We start from the raw sequence: 27,319 nt of genomic DNA, 5'->3' as shown, positions 1-27,319 counted from the left end.
CTGTCTGGAAAGTGTGCAGTGCTCTAACGAGATGTAATTCCAACATAGATACTAAAGTCAAATGCATGTACTAATCAGGCAATATAAGAATGCTTGTGAAATTAGTAACTACCAAGAAAGCTACAACTGTGTCTGCAATTTGAAGGCCTATATAAAACTGTGGTTTAGGTTTTGTAGTTTTTACCTCGGTTATTCATATTTATGACATTCATATTTTTTCTTAGAGTGAAATCTATTTTAGAAAAGTAAATCAAGACCAAAAAATTATGCAACCCTAAAATAGACCATTTAAATCCTTAAAAAGTTTTCAAGTTTGCATTTGTTACATGTGAACTGGCTAGGCTATAGAAACTATATAGTCTATAGACTATAGAAACTTTGATCTTGATCCTTTATACCTGTAGAATGCCTACCTAAAGTATACAAATATTTAAAATATACTCACAGCCCTAGCCTTAATAGCTGGGTTTAATTTATTCAAAACCTAAACCAGAGGGTTTAATGTAAATATATTACCAGTGACAGGAGCAGTAAGACATGTTTTAGGCCCGTTTTTATGTTGAACGTATTTGTTCTATAGTAAGTTCATTTCTGATTTACTCCCTGTCTTGATAAGTTTAGATATAACCAATACTAATATTTCAGTAATAATGATCAACTTTGTCAGTTTATCTCTTCCCTCTCCCCCAATTCTTTTTTAATTAAACCCAAACAATTGGGAAGCTATTTTTTTTCTGCTTCATTTGAAAAGATGGAAGAGAAAGATTATATTTTGGCTACTTTTCTACAAGAATTTAAAGCAAATCTAGGCTTATCTACAAAATGTAACACATTTATTTTGTTCATAGGACCTTAACAACAAGATAAACCAAACTATAGATAACAGTATTATATTCATAGTTGCTGTCCTGGTTTCAGCCACCTGGTTTCAACCACAACATTTGCTTTTAAAGAAAATTGTTGCTTTGAGAGGAACTTTGTTACTAAAAGACTTGCTAGTCTAATGCCCAAAACTCTTGATAAGATTAAGAAAGCTATTATGGGAACATTTACAAAAAAGTATGTAGGATTGACTCAAAGCATTAGCCAGGTAAGCAGCAGTGCCTGCTTTGACTGCTCCACAGAAATTAAGAATATCATTCCTAGTCTAAAGTGGAGGTCCAATGATGGGAAGACTAAATGGGCAAGAGAGATTTCTGGTAGAAGGACAGGTGGAGGGAACGAGAAGCAAGCTCCAACCTGCTCAGTGCTGAATTGATTCCTCCTGCATCCTGGTTACCTCTTCCTGTCTACAAGACCAGTCCTTAGCTCCAAAACTGCAGTAATCCCCCAAAGTGCTGTATGCATATGAGAATGGAAAATGAGTTAAAAGCTGTTGTGGAATTCCTGATGCATAATTTCAAAATGTACCTTATAATCAAGATTGGGAGAATCACTCAGACATTTGACTCAGCTCTGCAGAAATTAGATGCCTTTGATGTCTGTTATTTGGCCTGTATAAGCTGGTTTAACACATGCCTGGTTACTACCGTTTTCTTCTTGCTCCTCTTAGTAATTGATTCACCTAAAGGTTAAATACTTTTCCTTTGAAAATGTTTCAATTAAAAAGTAAATTTGCTGAAGAAGACACATGTTATATAGCCTTCAGTTAAAAGTTATCAGTAAACAATAAGTTTTTTATCTTTATAAACTGTATTATCAACCAAACATTGATATATTATACATTTCTCATCCTTGGTCTGGTTTTAGTGAAGTGTGTCATAATGACTAATGATATTACAGTGTGAGGGAGAATACCTATTTCTCTACATACATCTAAGCACCCCAAGCATTTTCTGAGCAAATCTTTGAAATATTGGTCACATATGATTGCATTTCTTGCAAATCCTCCTATTCAGGATCACAGTAGCCTTCCCAAACACAAGCTGATTAATAACTTCCAAGGGAATAAGTTTACCCAGTGCCATTTGTCACTGTTTTCTTTAGTTATAGTTGCTGGAACTCTTAAGGTCATGGTGTAATGCTGAACTACAAAAAATAACAGATCTTTGATCAGTATTAATGGATTATTATTATTACAGATCCTTGATCTGTATTGATGTACCAATTGGTATTTGTCTCTGATTCTAAGGACAAGCGATAGTTTCACATGACTACCCCAAAGAACGCAACCTAGACTACAGATGACCTATAATCAAAATCTCCTTCAGATTTCTCTGCTGTCCTATGTTATTCTCATGTTTTTCTTCTCTCATATGAGTGATCTTATCTTCAGGCTGAAATATAACTTACTTTAATACCACAACTTCTTTCTCTCTCTCTTCCAAGTGTACCTTTCTGACCATCAAAATCCAAACCATCACTTACTTAATCATCTTAAATTCGGTTCAGGCCCAAAATAATGTATAAAATGTCCCCCAATGGCCATTGGCTGATCATTATGATTGTAGTTCAGATCATAGTTTAGACATGGCCTGGGATTTCTACTTCTGTCTGTAAATTCAACAGATGCTTTCTTCTTTTAATCATTAACAAAATTTTCTCTTTTTCATCAGAATGCCTAGAACACTTAGGATCATGAGATCACCACTCAGTTGCTATATTAAGCTTTTCCTGGTGTGCAAGTGATATGCAATCATACCTGCCTCATCCATTCAGTATCTTATTCAAAGGCCCATTCCAGGAATTGGCAGCATCTTGCTACTCTTTCTTCCCAAAAGACTCTCTTTTGCTCCATACCAACCAAAACCTCGGTAATGGTTATGCTGCTAGCGGGCAGCAGTCATTACATGTCATGCTGATACCTTGTCAATGTTTTGTTATCTTTCTGTGGACATCTGCAGAGAAATACTAATAGGAAGCAGTACCCTTAAGAAGTTTTAGACTGTGATACTCTTACATTCTGAAACATTCTTTTTTAAATTAGAAGCCACCTTTTTAGGATGTTGTGCATAGAATTTTGTGACTGAGAAGGCAGTTTTAATGGTTTGGTTTATTGGTTACTAAAGGTAGTTCAGCTACTCCCACATACTTATGAGAGCACAATGCAAAGCACTTTCTTATGCCAGTGATACTCTACCACCTCACCAATGGCATGTAACTGCTTCGGTTTTCTGCCATACACAACACTATAAGTGAACACCAGGTCCCCTAGACTCCGTGGGGGATATAATTCCTTTCTGATATTTTATTTTAAACTACTGTAAAACAAACAAAAAAATTATAATCAAGAACAGGCAATACTGGTTTCTTTAAAATAGAAGCATGTATCTCAAGAACATCTGCCAAATAAAAGCTGAATTGCATAGCCCTATTTTCAATTAACTCCATTCTGTTATAGAATGATTTGTTCTTCATTGTCATGTAAAGAGGGCACCTTGACTCAATACGATGACTATTAATTTTAACAAGCAGAAAAGAATTCAGTGACATAAGTCTTCTATTTTCCTAGGAGTAGTTTTCACAGAAGTCTTGCTTCTTAAGAACTGGTTGTTGTTCTTGCAGATTCACTTTTACAGTTATCAATAAAGCAGTTACATGGGAAGACTATGAACTTTGCATATAGATTATGGATTTTAATGTACTGAATGTAACAAGTGTATTCACAAAGGCTGTAAGTATCCTTTTAAATTCTTTTGTCACAGCCTATTTAAGTTTTAATACAATTTCTATTTTCTATAGAATTGTGAAAGAAAAGGCAAAGAGTGATTCATGCAAGTACTACATAAGTAACCCTTTTTTTCTGAGATGTCAAGCCTGAATTATATGATGTTTATTTCAGACTTTCTTCAGTATAATTGACAGTTGTAGCCAATTGTATGTCACTCACAAATAAATGTTCACTGGAAAGCGTCAATCGGAAACTTCTAATTTGTAAACTGAGCAGAGTTTGCAGTTATGCATAGGTCAGAAATTTGCTCATCATCTACTCCAAAATGCATGTGCACTCAACCCTTTTGTCCCTAGTCATCTCTTGTCTAAATGAGATAAAATGTAAGATAACCCCTTAAGATAATTAGTTAAATTCCAATTTTGTTCGTAATGTGGCCATAGAGAGAAAATATATAGATTGGCAAGGTTAAAATACCATATTATTACAAACACTCTAACACTAAAACAGCATCCTCAATTACCAGACAATGAATGAGCATAGGCAGTTAATTTAAAGAAAAATAAAAAGCCTTATATATTCTTCTGTACTTCATTTTGGGTACTGTTCAGCTACTGCTGTGCTGAAAAGAGATGTTTCAGAAAAGCGGACTCTTACAGTGCTATTATGAGGGAACTGTGCTGACAGCTGCCTGCAGTGGAGATTCTGAGAGCAAAGCGAGTTGTTGAATTTCTAATATATGTTCTCATTCATAGAAAAAAAAAATCTTCCAGAATTATTTGAAATGCTTAGGAAATTGATAATTTTCTATCCTTCCTGAAGAAAGAATGATTTTTGTAAACTGGTAGGGATCACATATAGGAAAATTAGCGAATGACATCTAGTAACAAGACAATAGTCCACATTCATCCCCTCCTAGCAATGGAGATGTAAACTTGGCGTAAAGAGAGCAGTTTTAAATAGGTCTACAGAAACTATGAAAGAAATAATTACCTGGACGATGTATTGAATAATCAGAATTTCCAACCAACTAGATATCAGTATCAGTATTAGATCCATGTTAAAGCAAATTGTAAGTGGCCCTAAATACAACATTGTTTCAACAGTTTCAGTACTTGTGGACTAGAAGGTATTTTGACAATTTACAAGCATTACTCCCTACTATAGCTATACTCTCTATTATTCTTAGATTTAAAACCACCAAAACCACTAAAGAATTCCATTTTTAGAATTTTAGAATTTTAGAATAGGAACTAAGATTTTATTAAGTATTTTTCAATTGTTTGCACAATTAAAAATGACAGCATCTATTGGTTGAAGCTGAATAGGAAACTATTTGCCTGCAGAGTAGAAATGGAAGTATTAATGTTTTCTTCAGAACACAAATGAAGTAATTAGTTACAAATGCTTCTCAAGTTTACCATTTCATACACATCTTTCTGTGATAGAATCATGCAACAATTACTTATGATGTCTCCTTAGACTACTTGGAAATGCATATACATTTTTTCATTTTAATTTGAAGCCAACTGTCACCACCAAAGTCTATAATCAATCTGAATTAAATCGTCATATTTTCTTTAGTTAAGTCTCTTAATAGATTCTGTGCTGGACTCCGTGATTTAACAAAACTAATTCACACAGAATAGCATTTACTCCTAATTCATTTTGCCAGCTTTCCACACACAAATTTTCCCTGAGAAAATTAGAGAGGAACTCTGTAAACAACTTTTGCATGTGTGAAATATTTGTATACCAGTTTGTTCTAATTAAGATACTATAAAAGGAAAAAAATATCTAATGGCATTCTAAAGGACTTAAAGGTTTTAAATATAAATACAGTCAATAGAAATAGAATTTACAAAATGGCAAAAACTCTTCAGCATCTGTTTTACTGCTAATATAAAATAAAACATCATGAGTATGTCAGAATATAATAGACTTTAAAATAAATCAAAATCGTATTTAAATTCACTGGAACACTTTGACATCCTACAGGTATCCTTATTATAAATAATATTTTTGTTAAATTAAAACTTTGTGGAGTTTTCTATGATGAAAGCAATAGCTGAGGTTTGTTGAATTTGTTAACAAGTCAACTTTCAGGATGTTGTAAAATATCTAAGACACTTGAGCTAACCACATAACCTAATTGGATGTACAGCCCGTTGTATTGACTTTAGCATTTTTAAAATGTAGTTTTATACAACAAAGAATTTAGTAGAGTTGTTTTGTTGTCACTATTGGAGGCAAGTTTAATTTTCTAAGGTTTGTTTTAAGTATGAAACAGAGTTAAAAACCATGGAGTGCTTCATCATGTAGTTGTACCAGCTGAAGTTAGTTCTGCTATGCTTCTTAGCTTGTAGGAGATGAAAGTTACTCATTTGTGTCCTGTGGTCTCTTAATCTCAATCTAATAGTTTATTAATCAAATTATTTTCTCACATGAAAAAAAAATATTCACAAGTGGTTATTTAATATGTAATAGTCATGTAATTGCAACTGCTACAAATTAAATCTAAAAATCTCATCTACTTTATGTTGCTGTGTAATCAGTCGCATGAGATTGGAGTGTTTGTTATGGCAACAGCCCATATCTAACTCATTTTAAATACCTGAAGCAAACCATCACTCCTTCTGCTGACTCCTTTTGCAATAAACTATACATTTCTGATTTTATATTTAGATGCTACATTTTAATTATAGTGAATGCCTTATGGAGACTAGATTACATATGGTTTTTTTCTATACAAAGCTACCTATTTTAAGGGAGAGTGCCAAACCTTTTTCACATAGGAATAATAAGAAAATGACGAGCAGGCAAAGAAGCAAAATCTTAGAGTAGTCTTTTAAAATTAAGACTGCTCTTGGGCATACTACTTATTGGGAAGCAGTAGCATATCTGAGATACAGAAACTTTAATGTTGCTCTGCTAACAAAGAACAAACAAAAAATGAGTATTCTTCAACTATTTTGGAAATCACAAAAACTAGTGTGAGAAACAGCTACTTGTAGACCATCTTGAAAAAGAACCAGCACCTAGGAAGGAACTGCACCAGATTTCACCTGATTTACACCAGATTTTTTTTAATTGTATTAATACAATTATTAATAGAACAGTTAATTATTTTATCTTTGATTAAGGTCTTTGGACATAACTAATACGCTTAACCTTTCCCTGACAGTAAGTGCAGAATAATTCCTGAACTCTAAAGAAGAACAAAAGATGACCTGTAAAAAGTGGAAAGCTTTTCTACCTCCAACCCAGCTTCGTAGAGCATGCTGTTATTAGATCAACAGATTTCATTCAGAGGCAAATTTTTCCTTGTATGAACTCACCCTGCTGATTTCAGTGGGAGCTCAACATGCATATCTGCAGGCAGAATTTGACTTTTTAAGTATTGGTAATCTCTGATCTTGGTTCCTGATAGCCTGCCGAGAGAACTGACTAATACATGTATAAAGACTTGTCTGTCATTTCATGCCTCTGAAGTTCAGAATTTAGGTCAGACCAGAACATTTTTAAGAGATTGCTCTTTATCAGTTCATCAGAAATAAGAAAGGGGCTTCAGCTTTTTGAAGGAGAATTAAACATTAATGTTTAGGTTCCTAAATGGCATGGTTATTGCAGGGACTCTAGCATTTAATGTAGGTTTTTGTTTTGTTTTAAATTTGCCATATAAACACAGCACATATAGAAATAATTTTGAATGATCAAGTATTAACATACCTGGACATGACATTAAATGAAAGATGCTCTTGAACTGTTGTGATTCTGTTCAAAATTTTTCTTTCTCTGATAACCTCGAAATGTAAATATTTGTCCAAGAAAAAAAACAACTAAACAAACAAACCAAAAAAACCCCAACAATGCAAGTAACATGTTTCATTTTACTATGGAACCATTTTTTTCAGGCTTTTCTAAGGGAGTGTGAGCTCAGGAGGGTAGGTGGCTAAAGGGAGAAAAAGTATAACACTTCTAACAGAAATATGATCTGCTATATATAGTCTACTATTGGAACATCACTACGTAAAGCAAAAGAACATACAAAAAGTGAATATATAACGAGAAACATGTATGTTCAGTGAGACGTGAGAGGAGGGAAAAGACAAAAGGAGCACTAGAAATGAATTTTAATGTTGTCTGCATTCTGTGAGGAGGGTATTCTTTCCTTGATGATAAATCTGCCAGTACTATGTTTTTAATGAAATCTTTTCTTAAAACATTGGCTCTTGTTTTCCTGGGAATGTATTTTGGTGTTCTATAATGATAATATTACTATGGCATGGGCAAATCAATGAGCAAAATAAAATTGATTTATCAAGTTTATATGCTGGTACACAGTAATTATTTAGGGACTGCTTGAAGTAGGGAGTGCAATGAATGTTAGATTGCCTAGGATGTCTATCAGTGACCCACTGCGCTACACTTTTCTCATTTTAATCTTTATATATTTAAAGCCTAATAGAGTTTTATTTAATTTTTTTCTCCAAGGTTAACCCATAATAAGACCTTATAACTGCTACTTAGCACTTTTATAGTGCTTCTCGTGTTCCAGATGTTATGAGTTAATCTTCTCAGCTTCTTTCTGAGACTGCAATAGAAGTAGTATTATCCCCAATTTACAAATAGGGCAATTGAATCAGTAAAACTAATTTGTCCAGGCAGCAGTGCCACTCAAATTATTTTTATTCTCTTTACCTTTTACCTGCAAATTGTTCTATTTCAGTTGGGTTCGATTATCCAGAGGATTAAGAATGACAGTTTTCATTGGTTTCAGCAGGAGCTACAGCTACTCATCTTCCAAAGCCGTAGCCTGCTCTCCTTCAAGCGGTGGCAAGGCAGCCTGCCATCCAGGCACCTTCAGCCTCAGTTTGGAAAGGTGGGCGCTGCTCCTGATGCGGTTTTCCAGCCTGTGCCTGGTGCTGCTGTAAAAACACTATGCCTCTTTCATTTTTTAAGTTTTATTTAACTATGTCCTTTTCAACATTTTATTTAGTATTCTTTCTTCGTAAATTAGCTTAAAAAGTAGATTGTTCTTGCTTCTGTTCTACTAAAATCTTCTGTTAAAACTGGATTCCCTTATCTGGCATTGTTCAAGGATGGTCTTATCAGACTTCAGAAGTTTAGGAATTTTGGCCTCAAGATTTTGACTTGGGGTTTCACCCATGCCCACTCCTCACAGGAGTGGTGAAAAAGGTGAAGATAGGAGTTACAATATTAATTCCAGAACTGAAAAACTTAGCTTTCAGCAAAACAGTTGAACAGTCCATCTGACCTGCATTCTTCTGTAAGTTAGAGACTGGATGGACTGCAATGACTCCTTTTGGTCTTAAGCTCTATGAAAAACTTTGTTGCCCTTGCTAGAGCTAGTAATTATCAACTTTATGAGGCTAAATATTATGAAATGTTTACATGCTTAATTTAAAGACATGTTGGCATCTTGTAAGCAAACATGATCTTTCATGTTGGAGAGAGGAGAAAATAAAGATTTAAAATTAAAATAAAGATCTGTATATGATTTTTGTTAGAAAAGACAGGAGGAGTTCCTGGGGCTTCTTGTCTGAATAGTTTTAATGTTGGTTGAGTGTCAGAATACAATCTGTGCCTTACTAGTGCCTAAGTTAAGCTTTTGTATGGCCATGTAAAGAATCAATGCTTTCCTCCTGAGATACAGGGTCTGCCTGCTGATGTCTGGAAGCCTTGAGGTGTTTCATAATATCATGATACCGCTGTTGCAATCTTTCTGGCTTAAACTGCTTCTTTTTTTTCTTTTTTTCTTTTTTTTTTTTTTTTTTTGTCAGTGAAATACTACATTTGCTTTTAAAATACCATGCTACTTTACAACACAACAGTGGTTTACTTTGTAGTAACTATTTTCTGAGGGCAAGGTGAACTCCTGTGAGTTTCTATTACCTGAAAGAGCATTTGGTAAGGAACACAGGTTGTTCAACCTTTTATGTTCAAATATATCTAATATACTTTTTTCACAAGTTAACTAATAGGGATAGATAATGTGCTATTAATGGTTTAAAAACAGGTTTGGCTAAGGCTCCCAACCTAAGCATATGTATCTTTTCAAAGCTTTTAGCTTAAATAATGCTGAATGAAACCACACTAAAGGATAAAGTTTCTTTGTAAAAATTCCTTTGTTTTCTGTGTCCTTCATGCAGCACATGTCAGACTTTCAGATTACACTTTTAAATGCTTCAGGTTGCTTACAGTTCCTAGGCACTTCATGTCTTGATTGCCAGATTGACTTCTTGGTTGCAAACTAACTGACTTTATGTGGAAAAAGTGGTGCAGAACTCTTTATGAACACTTTATCAGTAATGGGCTTTGCCATGTCATGGTTATACTTGTTCTAGTAGAGTGAATTACAAGCTAAATTTGCTCATTTACTTTTCGCCCCTCCATGGAAGAGGACACATTTTCAGAATAAATGATAAGGCAGTAGCGTAGGTTGTATCTGTTCAGGGATCATAAAACTGTGTATCAGCTGTTGATTTAAAAAATATATCAAGAATTCATAGCAAGAAAGTGATATGTGTTTCAGGATATGTGCGTCTATTTATTAGTGTGCTGTTTATTAAATTAGAAATCCTAATAAATATTTTTCTAGATGTAATGTTGCTACAAATCATATTTTTCCTCTGCTGGTTCAGAAAAGAAAAAATTCTACCTTGAATTAGACCATTTTTCATCTGTTCTATTCAAATTTTAATATCGTTATTCTTAAGAAAAAAATGAGTTAGTCTTCTGAATTTGTAGGAAATAATCTTTGATAAATGTAATATTTTATCAGATTCAGAAATGCAGAATTAAGAAAGGGATAAGACTTAAAGGGCATTTGATTTTCTTTCTTCCCTGATGTCTTCTATTTGGTCTATTTTTATCCCAGAAGAGGATTTATATTCTACTCTTGTGCATTCTCGCTTGGTCATTTCTGAGCTTATAAAAATATATAGGATGGAAAATCAAATCAGCTAAAATCCATTTTGTTTCAACACTGCCTGTCCCCAGGAGCACTAAAATCAAATAAAAATACAGTGTGAGTTTAAAAGGAAGCTAAGTGTAGCATATTGAGCTAGCAGCTGACAATCCCAAGTTTCAATCAAATTTGAATCAGAATACACTAAACCCGGCAGAGAAGAAATGGACTCATTTTGAATGAAGAAGATGGAGATGGTGATACTCTCCTGGATAGAATATGTCAGTCTGTTCCATCTTGTACAGTTTTAAATATAAAACCCTGAAGATGCACTCTGGCCCATGAATCCTTCTCCACTTGGACACTAAGGGAGCTGAGGTAGAGAAATGTCAGCGCTGGGAACCTGCTGAGCCCAGATGTAGGATGGAGGCTCACCTTACTCTGCAAGTGGATCCTGCTTTGATTTAGCTGCAGCTACTGCTGGTATAAAAAAAACCCCACAACACAAATCATTTTGACACAGAGGGCTTTTCTCCCTAAACCACGTCATATTTTCATCATCCTACCAAGTATCCTTTTCTGTCTCTTTCACTGGTTGTCAGAATTGAGGTTTAACATAGAGCTGTGCTAATGGAAGACTCTTCTATATGAAGGAATTCTTCAAGGAGATGCCAGGGTGGCATGAGGCCACCACTCTGTCTATAACGCCACTGACAGACCAGGGAAAGAGACTTTCTTTGTAGGCACAGTGGGCCATTTCTTGAAACCTGCTTCATATTGAGCATCAGAAGCATCCATGGTGGAACATATAAGGGGATGGACTTTTTATGCTCATAATTCCGGACATAAATTTTTATTTGAGTTTTTTTCCCTTCTTTTTAAAAGGATAATGAAGAATGTTTTAAATTCCTTGGGATAAGGCTTGTAAAAAATGCACTTTAGTGAAAGAGGATACTACCTACCGAAGTCTTGTATTTACTATCTCTGGGAGAAACTAGCCTTGGGGTCAATTTTGATTTCCCATGTTGTGCTCAAAGCAAACCTATATAGTGTTCAAATCAAAGTCTGATGTTGCTATAATTGCTCGTCCTGAGTATCTGAGAAATTGAGATTTCACCAAACATCTTACACAGTTTCATCCTGTTTTGCATGGTAAAAATCTACATTAGTTCAAAAATCAAGCAGATAATTTCATGGAAGACTAATCCATCAAGATCTGATTGACACAGAAATACAGCTTCTGGCTCCAGAATCTTTGAGACCCAAATTGCTGAGCTGGTAGGGTACGGCAAGGAGGAGGGATGCTAATGCTTTCCCTTACCTTCTGCCCTAAGCAATTGTATTGGCTACTGTCAGACAAGGGACTGGGTGAGATGAGCTTTTCATCTGACTGATTAGGGCCTCTACTTTTAATATTTGGCTGGCTAAGACAGTTATAATGAAGATAATTTGGAGCTGTTTCTGCTATTGCTGTTCACACTGAGAAGTCATTTACAAACTAAGCAATTTAATTGGTTCAAATAGGTCTCCTCGTGGTATTGGTACACTACTGACCATGTATATTTGTCTTTAAATTACCAACAGCATAGTTCTTTAATTTTTTCTGATATAAATCTGTGATATGTATAGTATTTTTTATGCAAAAAGAAAAAAATGGAAAAAAGCAATCATACTGTACAAACTGATTTTAAAAAATATGTTTCTGTAAACCATTTTAGTCATACTGATGCAAATCACAATCCAGTAGAAATTCTAAATTCCTGCTTCTAAAAATGACAAGTACTGTAGAAGATATAAAAATTACTACTATTTAATAAACTCATTTGAACACATGTTGCAAAAAAGGAAAGCACTCACACTGATTTTCACTTACCCTAAAACAAAAACCTAGCTCTAAACTCATGCTTGTTGTCTCGTGGACTGGTTGTCTGTGTTAAACTTGCTTAACACAGCCTTATAGTTGCTGACCTTTCTAATCATACCATGCCCTCTGCCAAATCTTTCTATGAAAATTTTTTTTCTTTTCTATCTACAGTTTTTAATTGTAAGCTTACTGGCATTAATTAGATAACTGTGTATTAACTAGCATTCTTTTTTTTGTTGTTGTTGCTGCTGTTTCTTATGTTTTGATTTGTCATAAAAATACTAGTAAAAATTCAGGCTTAGTAATAATAGAATACAAAATATAAAATTTAAAGATGGTCAAAAAGCTGTTTTATTTTGCACGTTGGCAAATTAGCATAACACTGCAAAAATCAGCATCCTTGCACCAGAAAATACAATTAATAAAGGCATCAATTGAAGAAGGGGTGGAAGATAAATTTTATTTTTCACTTCCATACATATTTCTTTGATTTGATTTCTTTTCTTTTGACTTGCTTTTGTGCCTTAGCCTTTCTGCTCTGTAAAATAACTTACAGTCAAAACCCATATTGACTAATTATGAAGGATCATCCACTTCACCTTACTTAGATTTAATGATTGTGTGATTTACCTAATCATTTATGTCAATCTTCAAGCAAGACCAGTACTTTCAAGTCAACATTGCAGATGCAAATTGGTCTGAAATCAGTACAGATACTTAAGTATATGTTTAAAAGCAAGTGGTTTGTAAGCTTAGGTCTGTGTGTTTTCCCTGAGCAATGAAGTTTTCAATCAAAGCCTAATCCTATTGCCGTACAAGTTATTAGAAAATTAACTTAGTTTAATGCAGAAACTGCATTAAAGTACATTATAGTGTGGGAACTGAACTTTGCATCCATTAATCTGCATTTATTCTATCAATGCTTTTTATTTTATATATGATTTTTAATTCTGTTACGTTATTTTATTTTATATTGTATGTAATAAATATATGCAAATGTATATTTAAATACAATGTGGGCATTGTTAACACTAGATGAGAGGTGTTCTTACCTCTTGGAAACCAAGCAACACTGTAGGAACCAAGTTGATCGTCCCAAGTATCAGCCACAGAGTCATGGTGGAGCGCTTTGGGCCACTGAAACTTAATAGCTCACAGAAAAAAGTAGTGAAATAACAATTTGCAAGCAAATTGTTAACATGATGGTATATATATCTCTTCAGCCTTCGAAGCCTTTACCTTACAAGAACGAATGTCTATTTTTAAAGCATGTTGTTTGTTCTCTGAAGTCAATTACTAACTAAAATGATTAGGGTAAACACATGTATAACTCTGTGGGATCAAACCAAACACGATCTCCTCTTTTTCCTTGTATTGCAGACCTTGCTCTACAATACACTGTAAATCAGCATTCTCTCTGGTAATGTCAGTTGTGTTCCAGTGTTATAAAACTGGTGAAACAGAGAAGTTAACTGTTATGTCATAAACTTGATGTGTGCCTCTTCTTTCACATCATGGCACTCGCATCGCCCTCTGCGCCTTCCTCTGCAAAATGCGCATCACTCCTGACTGTATTTTACAGATATATTGTTAGAGACATTCACTGTATATGAGCACCACTTACATCAGTCTAACTCCTTATGTTGTAGGGTGATTTAATATAATTACTGGAAGTCAAGTCTGGTTTTGAAAGATATTTGAGGAACAATTTTTCACTGACGTTTACCTTTAGTGCATGCAGTTCATGGCATTCTAATGTCTATGAATGTTTTCATCCTATTTACTCTTAAGGTTCACTGAGATACTGGATGGGCTTTGTTGACCTTTTTTGCATCACACACTGATGAAGTGATTACTAGGCAATAATCTCGGGCTTTTTGGTGATCTAAAATGAGATGCAGACCACATGGTGTGTGTTACAAATGCTGAGAGAATGGAGCTAGAAAGCAAAACTAACAGAGCAAGTAAATTATCCTGCCTTTGTGTGCAGACATTATAAGGCAATAAAAAGTGCTCCTGAAAATGACAGAATTTGTCCCTTACAAATGGCTCATTGTTACATTTTAACGTATTTTATCATGTTAAAAATTCATAAATGTCTCCTTAGAAAAGGTAGGTATGGAACAGTAGGAGATGTGTGTAGAGATTCCTCTCTTCGATAGAGTCATGGTGCCCGCAATTCATCTGAATTTACTCAGATGCGTCACAGAAGCATCATCAGGTTGTTGCTTTCAAAATCAAGAAACTTGTAACTAGCAGCTTCTGGTTTTCACATACATTACTGAAATTATTCGCTAGACTGCTGTTATGCATAGATTTAAAGGTATCTTACAAGATACAATATTTTATTTTTTCTGAAATATGAGTCATGTAGGCTGGTTTGGGATTCATAGCAAAAAGATGTTTAATATTTTTTTTGTACTTCCCATTACTAACCTTTTAATTGTAACATATAAGTTAGCCAAGGCCTTAGTGAGGACTTTTTTATCATTGCTTCTCTTTTTCCATTTGTTGTATTTGGAAACAGCAGTCTTCCTCTGTTTTCATGTGTTAAACAGCACTCACCATCCCATCCACCCCAAGGAAAAATAAAGGGTGAGGGAGGAGAGAAGCATGTGCTGCAGTGCACACCCCAGTGGTGTGCTGGTTAGAGATTTGGCTTAACTAACCAAAAATTGCTACGAAGGTTCCAACTTTGTATCACCTTCTGAAATCCCGGGCCTTACCCTTCAGATCTAATATTAAGTTATATAAAAAGACTGTTAACTGTATCATGACCAGTACGCTTCCTTTCAGCTTGACATTGAATACCTTTACATTACTAATCAGCTAGCAGAAGAGCCAATAGTTTTTTGAAGTTAGTGCTTATCTTTATTCATATTTAATTCACACAGGTTTATCGAGCAGAACTTGTACCCCTTAAAGAAAAGGTACATCAAGTCAATGAGCTCGCTCACCGGTTCGCTCCCTCTGATATTCAGCTCTCCCAGTACAATCTCAGCTGTGTGGAAGACTTGAACACAAGGTGGAAGGTGCTACAGGTACATTTCTTATGTCGTGGTTTTTTTTAATGCTGCATTTAAGTAAATATTATTTATTTCTATGTGCTTGGTTTTTTGCCTGTGGAATAGCATCGAAGGTGTACTAAGGAGTGAAAGAGGAAGCAGCCTTTCAGTAATGCTGTCTCTATGAGAAAATAGGAGTTAAGCTGACCCTGTATTTCCATATGCTTCCAAATACTTTATCAAATGGAAATGGGTTAACCCAGATTTTCATATAGTTGAAGTTCCATACAGTTAAAATACTTAATGGTTTATTTACCTTTTAATATAAATATTTAGCAATTCTTGATGAGAAATATATCATGTGATAATTTCTTTTAACTCTTATCATCGTTTTACGGGTATTTTTACGGTGTATATGGAAGACTCACATAAGAAAGTTTACTTCTGCTGCTTCAGTTCTTTTACTATTATTTAAATAATTTTCAGGAGCAGCAGTTTTAAATAAATTCCTTATAGGCAGGTTAATGATTCTGTGCGGTGGAAGCTTTTAAGTCACACCTGTAGAATCAATTATAAAATCACAAGTCATTACATTCATTCACATAATTAACAAGACTTGATACCGCAAGTAAAACTGTTCAGAAAGAGATTTTGTAAACTGAGCTTTAGTGCACAAAAATGTTAAGATATATTATGAAATTAAGGTAAGTATCAATGACAAGTTAGAAATACTGAAAAATATACAGATTCTTTGGAGTTTTTGTTTACATCTTGCTTTAAAATTTATATTATTTTGTGTTATCTTGTGATAAAGACTTCAAACGTATAGTTTTTACAGAATGCACTGTATCTTAACTTCGATTTTTAGGAACAGTGTGCATGAGAGAGCATATGTAAGCTTTCACGCACTGGTATACAGTGATGTAGGTCCCACAGCAAGGGAGTAATGTTATGATTAGGTGAAGGTAAATGCCATTAACTTAACTTCATTAAGTGTGGATTTTACTCAATATTTTATTTCATACTACAACACTGCTTCACATTCTCAAATTGTGTCATTATATTTACCTTAACATATTGTAAAAATATAGAGGGATAGAAGTTAATATTTTTGCCTTCATTGAAAAAACCCAAACATTATCAATGAACAACAAAGTTCCTTCTTGTCCTACGTACAGATAAAAGATCATGGTGCTGTCAACTCTTAACGGTCAGTAAGAGCTTACCTGCTGCTTTCTGGCTTCTCCAAAAGAAATCTCACAGCTTTGTGACATATCCAGCTTCTTACCAGTTCATGTAAATATAAACAGGATTTTATTTTTTGTTAATTTTCCTAAATCAACAATTTGCAGTAAGTGTGCTAGCTGAAGTAAAAGATCATTAGTCCAATATCTTTGCTCATTAATATCCACCTTTTTCCAGATCCTGAGGGTAGATTTCAGGTAATATTATTAAAGCAGATCAACAGACATCTGGAAGACAAAATTAGTATTCTCAAAATGCTTATCCCATGTATAAGAGAAATCACATCTGTTTAATATTTTTAAAAAACAACAGCTGATTGAGCTAACAAATTTGCTATGATTCACTGAAAAATACATTATTTCACTAATAATAAAAGTAGTCAACTAAGTTCCAGTGGTTTGCTGAAATATACTTCGTTACTTCAGCAGGAAATAAGGGAAAGCAGGAAGATTTTTCAGAGTGAAAGCACCTAGGATATGAAAAAATCAAAAAAATCTTAAAGAAAGCCTGAAATAAATGTTTTCTTTCTATCACTTATGAAAGCAATAGACAGAAGGCCAACTTAACATTGTAGACTCTTTAAAAATATATAGGGCAAATCACATGTTCACACACATTACAAAGATAATATGGTCTTTTTCCACGGAGCACAGGAAGTGCTGTGAACAATTCACTTTTCATGGTAAATTATTTTCTCAATTTATCAAATTGTTTCAATTTCTGTGAAGATAGATACTTGAAGGCAGTATGTCAGAGTGAGAAACATGTTAGAGCTGATAGAACAGATAGTTAATAGGAATTTTATGCTTTACTGTCTTTTTTTATATTTACCAAAATATTATCTGGAAGATATAGAGAGCAAGGTGAAAACACTCCAGTATATTTTTAAACACATCACGAGGGACAAAGGCATAAGTAACTTTGAAAGATTATCATGTACAGAAGGCCAAAATGTGACCCCTTGGAAGAAGAGAAGCACATCTATTCCTATAATATAATTTGTCTACTTAAAAAGAAGCAGAGTTTGAGACATAGTGTGAGGCAGAGCTCATTTTTGTTAGAATAGAATAGCACAGAATAGAATAATTCAGTTGGAAATGACATATAACAATAAACTAGTCCAACTGTTCTGCGTACGAAGTCTGCTGGACATTGACAGTAACACCTGAGTAGCGCTGCTTAGAGCATTATATATTGCTCTGTGTTCGGGTAAGACTTACTTATGTATGACCAGCACTCCAGTTAGGAGTGATACTATTTATAGAAAACTGAAATTTTGGGCACACAATAGGAAAAGCAAGAATTCAATTATTATTTTTTTTTCATGTGAACCATTCTACTTCCAAGATAGGTTCCTACTATTTCTTTCTGATTTACACCTGACTGCTAGGATTTTTTTTCCAGTCTTCTTTCTTTCTTCTTTTTGTTTCCTTTTTTTGTTTGTTTGATTGGGTTTTTTTACTAACTGCCTTTCTTATACTAATGTTACACAAAGTATCTCCTTAATACTTTAGTCCTTTCATCATTTTTCCTATTGATTTCAACCTTATATGTATTTTCATGTGCCTTTCTTTTATACCACCCATATTTTCTCTTTGGCTTCTATTCATTCCTTTTTTCAAAAAGTGTTTCTTACCCTTCCCTGCCTTTCCCCATCTTATTTCTATGATTTTTTGTTGTTTTGGTTGTTCATCCTCTTTTTTCTCCAGCTATAATGCTTCTTAGCTTACTTGTCAGTTTTTTCCACTCAAAGGTTAGATCTCTCTCTCTCCTTGTCATATTCCTAATGGGGAAAATATTTCTTACCCATGTATCCCATTTCCTAGAAAAAAATCACTGCAGGAAAATCATGAAACAGAGGCTTCTGTGCTATCACTTGCCAGAAAGATACTAATTCTTGGTTATGTGGGAAAAGTGCATAAGGACAGAAGGTTTATCAGATCTGAAATAGCAGTGAATTCTAGCATTATGAGAAAGTTGCAGAGCATTGTGTAGAGAATGAAATGATACCTTGTTTGTAGCTTTATTAACATTGGGACTTTCACAAGACGAGAGGAGGAAATGTATCATTTTAAGCCAAATATTACAGAAATTTAATATTATATTCATTTTATAAACATAAAAGTAAGGCTCACTGTATTCAGTCATTTGCAGTATTGCACAGTGGTTGTACAGTGAGATTTGTACTATTAGTGAATAGTATCAAATATTGCTGCAGAATCTTCCCAGACTTCATTTATGTTATATATTTCCTGTTTATAATAATTTTATTTATTATAAATATTTATATTATATAATGCATGTTGGCCATTAGCATGCTTTTTTGCGTTCAGTTTTGGTGAATATACACTGGAGTGTTACTGGAAGAAAAAGGTATGGAAAGCACTCAAGCAATTAGACTCAACCTGTCCTTGTTTTGAATTGTTGTGTGGAGGTGGATTTCGTTAATGAAAGCTAATGCACTCATCTCAGTCACTAAAAACTATATCATCATTTGTGGAGTTTAAGCACTGTGAAAATAATTAGCTTCATGCCTTTAAAAGAGTAGTTTTGAGGAAAATATGCTGTTTATTCTTCCACTTTTCTTCAACATGAAAGGAGATGAAAGCTCTCCAGGGAGCTATTTGTTACGAATTTCACAAGGATCTCTCATGTTCAGACCCTGTGTGCTTCAAACAGTATATGTAATGAGATCGTCCTGGGGGAAAACATGTCTTGCAAACTCTTGCTTACTTCTAGTCAACATTTGAGGAGCCAGGGAGGCCAGATTGGCGGGAGTTATACCCGCTTCACTTTGGACAGAGATCTGGTTGATGTAACGCTGGTCAAAAGGCAAGCCTCCGACATGTGAAAGAATTTACAAGTACCCTGTGGGGAATATAGCCTTCCGTTATCAAGAAAGATTTTTTCGGTTTAAATCAAATTGTACCTACTCTTATTTAGAATACTACCTCTAATAAGCTGAAAAATGTAATAAGACCTGTCTTTCACCCCCAAAAAAAAAATCTTTTAAGAGATTTTGTCATGATATTTATATTCCAGTGCTTTTAGTTTAGCAGCTTGTAATGAACTGCAGTCATTTGTAAGTGGGTGTCTCTGTCCATATTAGTGGGCCCAGCCTGTCTACTTGTAAAACTGAGCAAGCTGGAGGAAGCACGTTAAAAGGCTAGAGTTAAAACAGCACACACCGTGGAAAGAGTGATAGAGAGATACACAGGTAGATAGATATGTGTATATATATAGATATACACACACACACACACACACACACATATATATCTATGGTTCAACTTGATGATCTTAAAGGTCTTTTCCAACCTAAATGATTTTATGATTCTATAATTTCTATATATGAAGTGGGACCGTAAGGAAGCATTAGCCCTCATTTCAGTATTGTTCCTAACTCCTCAGCTCATCTTGCACCAGTGGCAAAGATTCTCCAGCATGTGGGGATTTGAAGATCGATGTGGTGCAAAAGTGTGCTGCCTCTCACTCAAGGGTCCAGCTGCAACTATTCTGTTCGCTCAAACAACACTCTCTGCTTGCAAGAAGCGGCTAAAGAAACAGCAGGCTTTCAAGACCACTGCAGGCAGTTATCTAAATTTATATCCTAGTTTTATTTGTATTATGCTGAAGATGGATTCTTTACTGAGCTGTGTAATGCACACTTTTGTAATACGTATCACTGCAATGAATGGTTTCAAAACCCAGCATCTTCTGGGTGCTTCACAAATAATAGCTGTTTCTTTCAAACCGTGGTGAGAAATATGAATGAATTTTACCATCTATGTTTACAGAGTAACTAACATCAAGAATATGAAAGCCAAAAAGAAAATCCCTTCTTTCCTGAAATCAGTGCAAAATTGTGACTATGCATCGGCTTCTTGCTGGCCTCCATATGTAAATGTCCCACCAAATATTAATGATAGGTGTTTTCAAATCTTTCTTCAGATCCAGTGAATCTCAAAAGCTGAGTCACAGGCATTCTGGGCAGTGGTCCTCAACTCACACCCTGTTTTTGATAGGAGATGAGCACCAGGGCAAATAAGTTGCATCAAAATGTAATTTGAAATCAGTACTGACCTTTTACACGGGCTTTTAGGTTTGGGGTTTTTTATTCAGTTTTACTTCACCATCTGTCCTCCATGCATTCCCCAAGAAAAAAGGCCTCAGAAAAGAAGTGAAATAACAGCAAAAATACATGTGTAAAAGAAATCTTTTTTTCAGGTCTCTCACAGCTGAATTCAAATAATTTTACCAGAGTCTCAGATCTTTTTTCATTTCTACATGCGTAGCTTGGTCATAGTTTCAGGAAGTATACTTCAGATCTAAACCATGTAATTAAGATTTGACTGAAAGATACTCTTTTATACCATTTTTCCTAATGAAAAAGAAAAACCTCTTCTGGTTCTTTACAGTTCGGTTGTCCAATTGCTACTGTGTAGGGATCTCATACAGGAAAGCTCGTCATACAATTAAATAGAAAATCTGCCTTTAACTTTTTGTATATCTTACATTACAATAAAAGTTATTTATTCTGAATTAAAGAGTAAGTTTAAACCAAGGGGTATGTTAAAAGTGGATAGATTGGCAGATGATGCAACAGTAGCACAAAAAGATGATTCTTCCTCTGCAGGAGACATAAAATGTCATGCATATATATGAGTATGCCATATAAAAGGCAGTAAGATTTATGTATTTGAGCATTATTGTCTTCCTATTACCTAGCAGTTGCTTTTTCTTTCCATTTTGTCATTTCATTAATTTTAAAAATTAATTTGTTTGTATTTGTTTGCTTTTCTGCTTTTTAAAACTATATTTTAACTTATGTCATCTGCAAGTATCTGACAAAAACTGGAGACAACTTTTCCAAATATACGGAGCCAAAATTCTAGCTCATCTATAATTACACTAATTAATGCATTACTAAAATCGTAATTCTTTTCAACCTTGAAATTTGAAATTATTTCAGTAGTTGCAGATTTCATCTTCCCAGTAGAGGGAGGTTTTGATCCTTTTTGGAAAGCTGCTTGAGCTTTCCCATCAGACTCATTAGTTAAAATCTTGTTTTGTATATTCCATGAGAACTGGAACTTCTGGCAAAACCACAGTTGTTATGGTTCTTTAATGGTCTCTTATTTATTTAATTGGCTATGCCAGTTGGATGCCGAAGTCATACACCCATACATTTTTCTTCATTTCTGTTAGCTTGAGGCTCCATTTTACTCAGTGTTTCTCTGCAAAAATATGCATATAGATTCATTTTACAGTAATTTTTTTCTTTAGAGATTCTATTTATTTGTTTCTGTAAGCTAGTGGAGGAAGGCCAGCTATTTGGATCAGGATTCAATTCTTCTAATGAAGTATGTGTCAGAAATTGGAAAGATTCCTTCCTAAATTGGTAGGACATCTTCATTGTTCTTTGTGGCATGTTTAGGGCAGTCAGGGAATGAAAGTGTGTATGTAAGTATAAACAGCCATGGTTATCATCAACAGCCATGCCAGCAGGAAATTTAGTAAAACCATGTTAAAGTTATAACACTCTGTGTGATGAATTTCAGTTTGTTTAAACTGTAAATGCTTTAGTCATTTTTGCTATAGAAGATACATTCATTTTAGAGTTTTGTTATTTTTTTTAACTTCCTTTCCTTTATAATTTTGTCCTCTGTGAAGATTTGCTTTGAAGAACCAGGCAGAAGTACAGCAGTTTACCCTACTTCATATTCTTATTTCAATAGGCATATATAGATTTCTTTTGATGTATTTTTTAGTTTCTCATATATGTGTATGAGTATATGGGATTATAAAAAATGAGAGTTACATTTTTTTATAATGCTGTGGTTTAACCCCAGCTGGTAACTATGTACCACGCAGCCACTCACTTACTTCCCCCTTACCCAGAGGGATGACGAGGAGAATTGGAATGTAAAACTCAAGGGCTGACATAAGAACAATTTAATAGGTAAAGCAAAAGCCGCACATGCAAGTAAAGCAAAGCAAGGAACTCATCCACCACTGCCCATGGGCAGGCAGGTGTTCAGCCATCCCCAGGGAAGCCGGGCTCCATCACGCATAGCGGTCACTTGGGAAGACAAATGCCGTAATGCTGAATGCCTCCCCCACTTCCTTCTTTTTCCCCCAGTTTATACACTCAGCATGACATCCCATGGTATGGAACATCCCTTTGGCTAGTTTGGGTCACCTGTCCTGGCTGTGTCCCCTCCCAATGTCCCGTGCTCCTCCAGCCCTCTGGCTGGCAGGGCCTGAGAAACTGAAGTGTCCTTGACTCAATATAAACTTCACCCTGCAACACCCAAAACCATCAGCGTGCTGTCGGCATTGTTCTCACACCAAATCCAAAACACAGCACTGCACCAGCTACTAAAAGGAAAATTAACTTTATCCCAGCTGAAACCAGGACATATAAGTGCAAAGAAAAGCACTTAAAATTTATCAAATGTAAAAAAATTTTACACATGCAACTTGAATTTAGCCTGCTGTTTGTACAGTCTTTGTATGTGCAATATATTTTGTAAGATCTCCAATTTATCTGGTGATAGATAAATGATATAAGAGAATGGACATATTACATGTCAGCCTTGTTTCCTTATAAAATAAGACTTGCACAATTTACTTCCACCTGTCAGCAGTTTTGGCAGCACACATCTGTACGAGTCACACCAGACTATATTTAGGATACTGGGGAAAACAGAGGTTACGATACTGTTAAAAGTGTAGTCACTGGAAACCAGCATCTACTAGTTCTGTCGCTTTTTAGTCAAGCAGTTTTAGCTAAATCATTCAGTTTATTGCTCTTTAACTTATTTACTAGGCACCATTGAACCTGTACTGAAAATGGAATTATTCATATTTTGTAATGTTCATGTTCCATAATAACTGAGCATCTCAAAAAACATTAATTGAAATTATTTCTGAAGTCCCTTTAACATGGCAAGTGGAAGTTACATTTGGAGAATTAAAGCCCTACGTTTCAGTCCTACAAAGACATGTAGATTATGGGAATTTTTACCTTGGATGCTAAAATTGCACAAATAGCTTAATTTTATTTATTTTTTCCCCCAGTTGAGAGAATATTGCCTGACTTCTTTCAACACCTTTTTAGTGTGTGACCTGATTCTAATCAGCTATATTTAGGCTGTTCATTATGAAACTTAGGGGCTTTTTAAGGTAAGAACGTGTGAGGGTGAAAAGCCAGGAAATGCACAAAGTTAGCAGCAGTCAGACCAGTGAAAGCAGACAAGGACAACACAAAAATGAACCTTGCAATTATAAATCAATCTCCAATCCTGACTTCCACATCACAGATCCCTTTCCTTGCCAAAATCTGATCAACTGTCAGAACTCATAATTCCTGGGTTGGATTTTAAAATGCAATAGAATAGGACAGGATTGCGTAGGGTCAGGTAGGGTAGGATACATTGTCAGCTATCTGCTGACACCAGAAGGATGATGGGTCTTATCCATTTCTGGTTCTGCTCCATACCCTGGAGGGGATATACACTGCTGACACAAATCATCTGTCCATTCATGCCCGCTTGGTTTGAAGGGAGGTTAAAGCAGATGTAGAAAGTTTGCTTTGAATGTGGAACACATTTGTCGCAGATAGAGCATTCACAGAATTTAAGAGCTGTCCTGTAAAGGCACTCTCTAATGTGATTTTCAGAGGCTTGTAACTCAGTAAAACCTTAATGAATATCCTTGGATTGGAAGCAATATAAAGCCTCTTACATTCTAAGTGCCAGTGCCAAAGTATTGTTAAAGGTTTTTAGAGGGAGAAAATGTAAAACTGGCAAAAAATATTCCTCTTTCTCCCCATTTTTGCGAATCCTTTCTTCTGAAAGGCTGTGATATTTTTTCTGAAGAAAGTTCATTTAAATCAACATAAAGCCCAAGCCAGAGAAAGAATGTGCAAATTTCCAGTGCAAAAGGTTGTTAACCAACTTTCTTTTTCTTTCTTGAGTCATTTTGTGTCTTTCTCACATTATCAATTACATATTATATCACTGCAGATATTTTTATGTCAGACTGTCTACTTTCAGTTTACAGAAAGCTTTTACAGTCTTTAGGCTAGGCAGTATTTTGTGTTAGATCTCTAAATCTTTTTGCTTCAGTAAGACTTTAAACCAAGTAAGATATTTTTGCCATTTTAAAAAGTACTGTTAACAATAGTGTTTAAAATACTACAAATGTCAGTAGTATTAAATTCTGACACGGTTTTAAAACCAGCCTTTGTAGATGATTATATGTGTCATTTTCAGAATATTTTCACAAGGTGCTCTCTAAAATTGCTATTGTATTTTTCATCACAGCTTGAGTAAAGCTGAATGTCGGGTCCTTATATAGTAAATTCTGGGCAATGTGGAAGTCAGATAATGATATGTTAACTGTAGGGGAGGGCACCTTATAATTAAAATGGCTCAACTCCTGGTATGTGTTGTGTGTGCAAACTTTTTTTATAAAATGCTTCCTAATTTGGATCCACTTGGCACAACACAGGCAAAAGGAGTTATTTCAAGATGCTCATTGCTACCTGTGGCTCATCTAAGCCATTCAGTTCTTGTGCTTGCTGTTACTTTATAAAACACTGATACTGCAATAACCTTGAGAAATGCACCCCTTAGTTGCAGAACAAGCATAGCATAAATTATGGTGCTTGACGCAGACTTTAAAATTTCAGTTTTCATTCATATTATTTTTTTATTTCTTTTGTACTTGGAGAATCATAGCAACATCCAAATCCTATGTTACAGTAATGAATTCTTTAGAGTATGCCGTTTTGTTTGGGAAGTCTCAAGTGTGTAAGTTGATGACTCCGTTAGTCTTCTTTTTCCGTTCTCTTCAGTGTTCAAAGTTGGTTCTCTGCCATAGCTCAGTTTGTTTTAAAACAAAATTAATGGCAAGACTAATTAGCATTAATCTATCTAGAAAAATAAGTCTGTGTCTATGTTTGTAGATAATATATTTATTGTGCTAGATGTTTTCACTTTCATCTCTCTGATTTTTTATATTGATCTCCAGTGATTTGTGCCCTTTTCCCCCATTACCTTCATTTATGACTTTTTCATCTGTAAAAACAATGAGTTCTGTCCTACTTTTCAGATGCATAGCTGGTAATACAGTGCTGTTTCAGCAGTGCAGTGATTTTTTCAGAAGATGTAGAAGAATGTGTCTTCCATAAAATAGCTTTGTGTTTCTTGTATATCCCAGCATTCCAGTTCCTTATCTCAAAACATCACATTTCAAATCCTGAATTGACTTTGTCTGTACTTGTGCCAACCAAAGAGCTAAGATAACTGAATTTGGTTTGCACGTCAGTTGTCATAGCTAGCTGCAAAATATCCCTGAATCTGGTTAGGTTTACCTTAAAGGAGAAAGGGGTTAGTATTTTTCTTATAAAGCATTCATAATTTTTTCAGCTTTGAGTGACATGTAAAATACTGTCAGGCCAGCATGGTCTGTTGTAGAACTCATTCAAGCTTCCTTTTTTAAAAAGTAAAAATCTAATCCTTTTTTGGCACCAGTGAATAGGAGGTCAGGTCCCAGCAAATAAATTTTCTGAAAGACAGAGGCAAATCCAATTTTTGATCACCACTTTTCTTTCTCAAAACTGTGCCCCCACACTGTTAGACTGTGCTCAGTAATTTCCACAGCTGATGGGATAAGCCTGTGATGCTTAACATTGCCAAGTCATGCTGATTATTTTAGTTTTGCCAATGACACTCCACATAATTTTTCGAATTATTTTACCCTTGTACATGAATTTACATGTTTTTTAGATAAGAATCCATTTATGGATATGAAAGGGATGTTATGAAACTTAGTTACATTAGAATGAAATTGTGTTGATTTGGTGTAAATCGCAGTACTCTTTTAACCTTTCTGTAGTTCTGATAGTATACATACTTTAAGGATCTGGCTTATTACCTAGAAAAGGGGGCCTGAAAAAAAACCTCTGTTTCATGGAGATCTGTGTTTATACGTATTTATCGCCACACAGGCCAAGGCCCCTGAATCACGATTAACAGTGTATTTGCAATGTGAGCACTACAGTATGTGGAATGGGCTTTGGACACAAACTATGATGTTGTATTATTCTGCATGTTTATTAGGAACATCGTTATATTTAAGGAAAACATGGATGTTGTAAAAGCTTCCACTAGTCTGTGAATCTATTCCAGAAAAAAAATCACTGACTCTTTAACAGAGCATTTACATGCAATTATACGGTATTCAGTGTTAGCACTGCCCCGTAAAATAGGAGGTACAGGACAGATTTTAGACTGGTATGTTAGAACTTAAGCCACCATGGACCTTTGCCTTTGTCTGCTCTGCCATCCCTCACAACTGCACTGTTATCCCTGCTGAGCTTGCACAGCTCAGATATCCTTGTATGACCCAAGAACAACATTTGTGCCTTTCTGTGCCAGAGGAAAAACCCTTTTTTGTACAGTTTGTCAAAAAACATCCTAGGAAAGAAGTAAAAGCTGAAAGAATAAAAAGCCTGATTTGCTGTTTTTAGAAATCTAATGAATTCTTAAGCCTTTAGATACGAAATATTATTTGTTCCTGATCATTATAGCTCTTCAGAGGAATAGGTCCAAAAGTTGTATTCATAGTTGTACACAAAGTAGATTTCATGAGCT

General features: G+C 34.9%; 1 protein-coding gene across 14 annotated transcripts in view; it reads left to right on the top strand.

Annotated features, from left to right (window-relative positions):
- The window catches only part of DMD (dystrophin), a 1,160,159-nt gene that overhangs the window by 978,300 nt on the left and 154,540 nt on the right, over positions 1–27,319 (top strand). For all 14 annotated transcript variants that reach the window (XM_055801176.1, XM_055801179.1, XM_055801178.1 and 11 more), the window contains one exon: positions 15,300–15,446. In XM_055801176.1, the coding sequence (XP_055657151.1) occupies positions 15,300–15,446 (147 nt within the window). The remainder of the gene's footprint in view (positions 1–15,299; positions 15,447–27,319) is intronic.

This window comes from Falco peregrinus, chromosome 4 (genome assembly GCF_023634155.1).
Source record: "Falco peregrinus isolate bFalPer1 chromosome 4, bFalPer1.pri, whole genome shotgun sequence".
NCBI lineage: Eukaryota > Metazoa > Chordata > Aves > Falconiformes > Falconidae > Falco > Falco peregrinus.
The sequence above is the reverse complement of the archived record's forward strand: the minus strand, read 5'-3'. Positions and strand labels throughout refer to the sequence as shown.